Source organism: Thalassophryne amazonica, chromosome 3 (genome assembly GCF_902500255.1).
Source record: "Thalassophryne amazonica chromosome 3, fThaAma1.1, whole genome shotgun sequence".
In the NCBI taxonomy this organism is placed as follows: domain Eukaryota; kingdom Metazoa; phylum Chordata; class Actinopteri; order Batrachoidiformes; family Batrachoididae; genus Thalassophryne; species Thalassophryne amazonica.
In genome coordinates, this window is record NC_047105.1 from 142,681,510 (window position 1) to 142,689,948 (window position 8,439).

The window sequence follows — 8,439 nt, forward strand, 5'->3', positions numbered from 1 at the left end:
ATCCTGCTTTTATCCAGGGTGAAGTGCAGATGATCGGTGACAGCTGTCATGGTTGATGAGTGACAGCTGTCACCTCGGCTGTTCCTGTAAGGCGGCAGCGCCCCCTCGTGCCTGAAGCCCGCACTTCAGACAGGGCGCCCTCTGGTGGTGGGCCAGCAGTACCTCCTCTTCTGGCGGCCCACACAACAATAACAGATACATACACCTGCTGCAGTATCAACCATTTTCATACACTTACCATTCACCTGCACATAGACATAATAAGGTTTAATCACACCACTAGTCTCTCTTTCATACAGTTCCAGACCCTTTTTTTTTTTTTTTACCTTCCCTGTTTTTCATATTAGGGTCTGGTTTGGATGTGACCTCAGATAAATGAAGCTGAAGATCTCTCGCCTCCTCTTGTGAAGCATCTCATGTGATTCCTCCTGATCACGATCATCACTCTGCTTCACTGTCATCAGATGACTGGTCCACGTGGGCTGTCTGGCATGTCTTTTCTGATCAGAATGATCCACCGGGAACATGCTCTGGTGATCTGCCCTTTCTTGTATGAGATGAACTAATACTCATGAACAAGACCACGAGATACTTAAACTCCTCCAGGTGGGGCAGTAACTCTGCCCTGACCCAGAGGGGACAATCCACCCTTGTCCAACAGAGGACCATAGTCTCAGATTCAGAGGTGCTGATTCTCATCCCAGTCACTTCATCCTTGGCCTCGAATCTGCTCAATTGGAGGTCACTGCTTGGTGCAGCCTGTTGTGTGGGCCGCCAGAAGAGGAGGTACTGCTGGCCCACCACCAGAGGGCGCCCTGCCTGAAGTGCGGGCTTCAGGCATGAGAGGGCGCTGCAGCCACGGACACAGGGTGTCACTCATTATCTCTTGACAGCTGTCACCCATCTACACTACATCATCTCACTCCATAAAGACCGGACGTCATCTCCACCTCGTTGCCGAGATATCATCTACCTGTGAAGGTAATATTCTCTGCTGTGTCTGAACTTAACACTGACTTATAGTCTGAACTTCTTTGCAGCCGTTATCCTGTAAGTGTTGCCTTATCTGTGGGATTGGCGTTTTGGTGTGATCAGCGACGGCTTCGCTTCACACTCCAACCAGATAAGTGTTTGACAGGAGCTGCACAAGTGTGTGATTAGAGGTGGAGGTGACTTTCCACCTTCTGACTGTTTTTGTTACTGGGTGTGCACACACCCACATCTCACTGTTTGTGCTCCTCGCCAGCAGTACCAGATCCGACAGTCGGGGACGGTGATCACCTGGGAATTCGGGACTTGGCGGCTCCAGTATTCACCAGGTTCTGTGGCGGTGGAAATCGTGTGGTCCCGGCTCTTCTCAGGACAGACGTCTTCTATCCTCGAGCCTGCCCACACGTCACCTTGGTGTATTGACTGCTATCAGATTCTGTGATTGTCTGTATATTCGTTGTGCACATTCACAACATTAAATTGTTACCTTTTGGCTCATCTATTGACCGTTCATTTGCGCCCCCTGTTGTGGGTCCGTGTCACTACACTTTCCCCAACACAGCCAACACAACCACAACATCTGCAAAAAGCAGCACTTCCAAACTGGACACCCTCCGGTCCCTGACTGCATCTTTAAATCCCATCCGTGTACATCACAAACAATATTGGATTTGGATCAAGATGGCAGGGCGCACGGGTGCAGCGGCTTTTAGCTGTCCCATTTGGTGCTTGTTTTTTTACTTTTTCGCGTATATTCTTCGGGTTTTGTAGGTCAGTCTGAGGTACAAATTGTCAGTTACGAGCGATTTCCACCAGTACCACAGCATCCCGGAGGACATAGCGAGAACACCGGGCTCTTGGTGGACTACCAGCCTGCCCAGCAGGCGGAGAAGGCGGCGCAGAGACAGGAAACAGTAGCGAGAATGTCGGTCCGGCTCCAATGCTAGGCTACGTAAACAACCTCACAGGTCAGCATTACTGAGCCTCTTCCTCTCCAACGCTATATCCATCACCCACAAAATGGACAAACTGGAGCTCCAGATGGCCACAACCAGCTTTGTGCAGAACTGCAGCGTTATTTTCATCACAGAGACGTGGCTTCACCCACTGATCCTCGACGCTCCAGTCGAGCTAACAGGCCGCATGCAACACTGGCAGGACAGAACCATTGGCTCTGTGTTTATGTGAACCGCGAGGGGTGCTGTAGCAGCAGGGTCATTGACTCTCACTGTTCTCCTGATTTAGAGGTCCTGGCAATCACGTGCAGACCTTTTTATCTCCCAAGGAAGTTCACAGTAGTCGTCGTGTTTGCTGTTTACATCCCACCCGATGCTAACATTAGCACGGCCCTTAGCCTCTTGCTTACCTGTGTAAATAAACAGCAGCTGGCCCACCCGGATGGCGTTTATATTGTTGCTGGTGACTCCAACCAATCGTGTTTAAAGACTGTGCTCCCTAAGTTCATCCAGTACGTGAAGTGTGCCACCAGAGGGGAAAATACTTTGGACCATGTTTACTCAAACATTAAAAACGCATACAAAGTCACTCCCCTCCCCCATCTTGCTGGATCAGACGATCTCTGCCTGTCCCTCACCCCCCTGCTGAGGCGAACAAAGCCACAATGGAAGACAAACCAAACCTGACCTGAGGGAGCGCTCTCCCAGCTACAGGACTGCTTCTCATGGACTGTATCGGATTTATTCTCCAGCCACAACCTGCAGGAGTACACAGACATCGTACTCTCCTACATTAAGAACTGTGTTGACACTGTCACCGTCAACAAAAGGGTCAGGGTTTTTCCCAACCAGAAGCCCTGGATGAACAATGCAGCCCATTCCCTCTTAAAAACCTGCAACATCACCTTTAAATCAGGGGACAGGGCCCTGTACAGCGCGGCCAGGTCCAATCTGAAAAGAGGCATCAGGGAGGCCAAGGCTGCCTACAAGAAAAAGATAGAGGACCACTTCACTGTAAATGATCCCAGAAAGTTGTGGCAGGGAATAAATCATATAACCAACTACAGAAGCAGCAACCCAGGAAATGCTAGGTCTGACGCCTCGCTGGCAGAGGAACTGAACCGCATCTTTGCCCGCTTCGAAGCAGACAGACCAGCAGCAACTCCACACCCACCACCCTCCAGCACTAGCACGCTAACACTTCAGGAACACGAAGTGAGACGTGTGCTGACGGTGGTGAACCCCAGAAAGGCGGCCAGCACTGATGGTGTACCTGGCAAGGTACTCAAAGCATGCGCTGACCAACTGGCTGGAGTTTTCACCTGCATCTTCAACTTGTCCCTGTCGCAGGCCAACATTCCACCCTGCCCCAAATCCTTCACCATCATTCCAGTCCCGAAGAAGTCAGCAGTGGAGAGCATAAATGACTGCAGGCCTGTTGCACTTATGCCTGTGGTCATGAAGCGCTTTGAAAGACTGGTCTCTCAGCACATCAGAGCTTGTCTGCCTCCCACGTTGGACCCCCACCAGTTTGCCTACAGGGCAAACCGCTCCACAAAGGACGCTATCACCACAGATCTCCACACCGCGCTGAGCCACCTGGAGCACCAGGGGAGCTATGTGAGGATGCTCTTCCTGGACTTGCTCAGCCTTCAACCACATCATCCCGGAGATCCTGGTCCAGAAACTGACACATCTGGGCATCTCCACCCCCATCTGCCAGTGGATCAAGGACTTCCTCACACACAGCCCACAGTCCGTGAAACTTGGCCCCCACCTTTCCTCCACCATCACACTCAGCACCGGTTCCCCTAAAGGCTGTGTACTGAGCCCCCTCCTGTTCACCCTTTACACTCACGACTGCTCTCCAACCCATCCCACCAACACCATCATAAAGTTTGCAGATGATACTACCGTGATTTGGCTCATCTCAGGGGGAGATGAGTCTGATTCCAGAGATGAGGTCAATCATCTGACAGCGTGGTGTTCGTGGTGTTCAGCAACAACCTGCCGCTGAACACCACAAAAACAAAAGAAATAATCCTGGACTTCAGGAAGAACAGGGCTGACCCAGCCCCGCTCTACATCCAAGGGGACTGTGTGCTGCTGGTGTTGTTCTACAGAGCCACCATTGAGAGCATCCTGACGTACTGCATCACAGTGTGGTACGCGGGGTGCACAGCAGCAGACAGGAGAGCGCTGCAGAGGTTTGATCAAAACGGCCCAGGGGATCACTGGTTGCTCTCTGCCCAGCCTGGAAGACATTGGCAGCTCACGCTACCTCAGCAGAGCTGCCAGCATCAGCAAAGACACATCCCACCCCAGCAACCACCTGTTTGACCTACAAATAAATTATTAAAAAATCATACATTGTGATTTCCGGATTTTTTTTTAAATATATATATATGTTATGTCTCTCACAGTGGACATGCACCTAAGATGAAAATTTCAGACGCCTCCATGATCTCTAAGTGGGAGAACTTGCAAAATCGCAGGGTGTTCAAATACTTATTTTCCTCACTGTATATGTGAGGAATATCTTCTGATTCTTCTGAGTTTAAGACTAATCCAGTGAGGATGCTGCTTACAGTCAAGCAAAAAGGGAAACTGGCGGAATTCTGCTTTCAGACCAAATCAATGGTGCAAACACAACAACAATATCAAAGTCACTTTGCAGTTAGGAAAACTTCAGACAGAAAGACAATATGGAGGATTGTAAAGACATTTCAAACTGACAGAACTGTTCATAATGTTAACTATGGGAGATCGGGCCGAACCAGAGGAGTGGTGCACATCCTGTGAACGCCAAAACTCTTACAAACTGAGGTGAAATTAGAAATGAACATCAGAGATAAAATTCCCTGAGATATGCTTCAAGATGACATACATGACACATATCAGTATCGAAAAGTGTTTAGATTTTCTATGGCTTTTGTGGCACTTTTTTGGGGGGGGGACACCCTGTATTTAAAGTTATATATGCAATTGTGTTCCTGATGTTTTATCTCATCTTCTTGTGGTCTTTTTGCATAATGTGATAGAAGTAAGTCATTAGTGGGCGTCAGCCTCCAGGCTCACATGGTTCAGTTTTCATTTGGTTCTCGTCTTCTATTACTTATATCTTTTATTCAATGATTGTTCTAAATTCATTCAAGTTTGCTTGAAGAAATGTTTATAAATTGTTAAAAAATTCTTTTGTTTTCTGACATCTCAGTCAAAATAAATGCCAGAGAAGCTGAAAAGAAAAAAATGTATTCAATCTACCAACAGTTTGCTTTGTCAAAACGTGGTGAAACAGTTAGTTTTTATTCCCCCCCCCCGTCTTTGTAACAGTGTCATAAACGCGCCTGTGAATATTTTTGTGTGTAAACAGCAGAAAAACTCATCTTTTCCCAGGTTTTTCAGGTTTGTGGTGTAGTCACATGACACTGCACCAACACCCCCCCCACCCCCCCATCACACCTCAGCTTGAAACCAACAAGGTACAAAAACAAGTGGTTGTACTTGATACGTAGATGGCGCTGTCGTCAGGCGAGCGAGGAAATGGCTTTGGTTATATACGATCTAACATTTGCTGTTTGTGCTTCTTTGTTTTGGACCATCCTCTGTGTCAGGTTTGGACAGAGGGACACAACCATCCTGATGACATCATCCATAGACACCCCAGCTGAACAGGCCCAAGAGTCCAGGTCGCGGACAGAGCGTGTGGAGTCACGGTCAGCACGCTGACAGCCTGAGACACTCGTTTACAAATGTGTCCAAAGTCTGTCATGTGAGGAATCTGGTGATATATATAAAAACTTCAAAATATCAAGATTCCTGATCAGAAAGACAAAACGCATAAATGTCCCAAACAACATTCTCTCACCTTTTTAACCTGTAAATGCTGTATACACGTCGCACAGGGGGGATAAATTTCTTGACTTCCCAAAGAAAAAAATATAATAAAATGTGACATACTGTAAAAAAAATGGTGTATCAAAGTATAAATGTGATCCAGGATTCATGTTTTTGTGACTCAGTCCACTCTGATTTCAGTGCAGGACGCCACGCTGACGCCATCTTTACCAACAGCTACAGGAAAGTGCTGGGCCAGATCTCTGCCAGAAAGTTCCTTCAGACCATCATGGGCAAACGGACGGGGTAGGACCACGAGCCCACAACACCCCAAAAACAGAAAGACGCCCCATGAGAGTAATAATTTCTCTTGTTTTGTTTTTAAACAGAGGCGGCAGCCGGAGTTTTGGGAAGCAGTGGTCAGACGTTTATGAAGGAACATACAAAGAGGACCAGATGTCCACCCAGAGAAGACAGACCGAGAGCCACACGCAGACAAGTCATGAGACCCCGGTAAACATCTCCTTCATAGAAAGGAACCACTTGATGCCAAACTCAAAGTTTTTCTTGCTTTAAATCCATGTTGTTTTTGGATTCAGGATGTAAGAAACATTAAAGTATTTGTGGAACGTATGAGGTGCAGTTTTTCTTTCGCTCTTCTTTCAACCATAAAGTTTGTTGCCCTAATTTCAGTATTTGCTCTGTTTCAGGGTGAGGAGTTGAGTTGGCGGTGGTTTGGACATCAGTTCTTCACAGATCACAGTGACATTTCAATATCGTAATGAAAGATTAAAGGAGCGGCGCCACTCAAGTGGACAAATTTACATCCATGTGGACAGAATGCAAACACTCAAGTACAGTGCTGTGAAAATACACTTACAGTCTTATTATCTTAACCGAGCTTCAAATGTTAAAAATAAATTTAATGTGAAACAAAGAAACTTGGTGTCTCAGCCGGCTGAGTTCGGTGTAGTTTTGCGTTAAACAGGTGGATAGAGAAGCTCGGCGTGTTTCTACCTGAGCAGTGTTCACCTGTCTGTGTTCATCAGAGTCCTCTTAGACAGACCATCCACAGAGTCAAACTTTCAATCCACACTCCACTCATGACAGTGGGCCTTGCCACATGGTGACGGTCTGGGTGAACTCCACTTTACATGCCGGACTCCACCCAGGATGGCAGGCGGGTAACTTCCCATGATTAGTAGTGAAATCAGAGTAGCACTGAGCCACAAATGAGTAATAAAAACTTTCAGTTTAACTCATTTTCTGACTTTTCCTGAGCCACAAAGAGCAGCACGTCGAGCTGTCCTGATCCACGCAGATCACACTCAAAATTCTCCGCCAAACCCAGCCAGGTTTGAGAGCTGCTTTAGTTTGAAAAGGAAAAGGAAAGATCTGCTGTGGCGCCCCCCACAGCAGATCCTTCATCTCCTTCTCATCCTGTCCTCTGTCTCACCAACCACCTGCATGTCCTCCCTCACCACATCCATAAAGCTCCTCTTGGGCCTCCCTCTCCTCCTGCCTGGTGGCTCCAGCCTCAGCATCCTTCTCCCTATATAGCCTGGGTCCCTCCTCTGCACATGTCCATACCATCTCTCAATCTCACTGTCCCACCTGAGCTTAGGGTGGTCCTCTACAGTATGCCAAAAATAAGTGACTTTCTTAAGGTGCTTCCTGATAAAATTGTTCATCTTGATGAAAAAATGTTATGTGCAACACTGTATACGACTATTCTAACCACTACCACACACGGGGTGGAAATTGCAATGGTTGAGCATATTAGCACAAAGCAGTAATAGTAATGTACCTGTTCACGAATGAAATACAAATTGTAACGTTTTCTCCTTTAACTAACCATAAAAGGAGAGATTTTAAAAAAAAGTATCACGTCACTGTTCACCTGTTTGTTGAAAACAGTCATGGGGAGCTGTGTTTGGTTCAGATTTTCTTCACCTCCGGGAACTGACGCCGATGCCACGCAACAACTTGCAGCAGGTGGCGCTGCTGTTCATCCTTCATTAGGATCTGATTGTAATCCTGAATAAGTGCAACTCGTCGCTCAACAAAATCACTGACAGCAGCAACGTTATCCAGAACCTGCTGTGACGACTGGAATGACGGGTGGTCCTCCCACTCCGAGGGTCCTTGATGAGGACGTCCATGTTGATGTTGATGCCTCAAAAATACCACCTGAGGCAGATGTAGCAAAATCTGCCACTCATGAACTCATGTATCCAGTCCATAACTCAAAATGTGACTCGCTCAAAACAGGGGCCGGGCGGCAGGGGTTAATATTATTTAAATCTCATGAAATTTCACCAATTTATTTTTACCCCTAAAGGAACCAAAAAAAAAAAAAAAAAAATGAAGAAGCACCTTGAAAATTTTGAATTTTGTTTTTCTGGACCACCTCACTCTGATCTGTTCATTCCTAATCCTGTCTTTCCTCATCACTCCCAAAGAGAATCACATCATCTTCAGATCCAGATCTGCCTCTTGTCTCTTTGTTAGCGTCACCATCTCTAAGGCGTTCAACATAGCTGGTCTCACTACTGTCATAAACTTTCTCCTTCACTCTTGCTGATATTCTTCGGTCACAAATCACTCCCGCCACCTTTCTCCACCCTGCCTGCACTCTCCATTACTTTGGAGAGTT

The 8,439-nt window shown here is 47.1% G+C and overlaps 1 protein-coding gene across 1 annotated transcript in view; it reads left to right on the plus strand.

Annotated features, from left to right (window-relative positions):
* Positions 1 to 7,889, plus strand: part of ghrh (growth hormone releasing hormone) — a 56,062-nt gene extending 48,173 nt beyond the window's left edge. Inside the window, exons 2-6 of the mRNA XM_034167631.1 lie at positions 5,561 to 5,662; positions 5,985 to 6,089; positions 6,188 to 6,296; positions 6,383 to 6,385; positions 7,806 to 7,889. Of these exons, the coding sequence (XP_034023522.1) occupies positions 5,561 to 5,662; positions 5,985 to 6,089; positions 6,188 to 6,296; positions 6,383 to 6,385; positions 7,806 to 7,889 (403 nt within the window). The remainder of the gene's footprint in view (positions 1 to 5,560; positions 5,663 to 5,984; positions 6,090 to 6,187; positions 6,297 to 6,382; positions 6,386 to 7,805) is intronic.
* Positions 7,890 to 8,439: the final 550 nt, after the last annotated feature.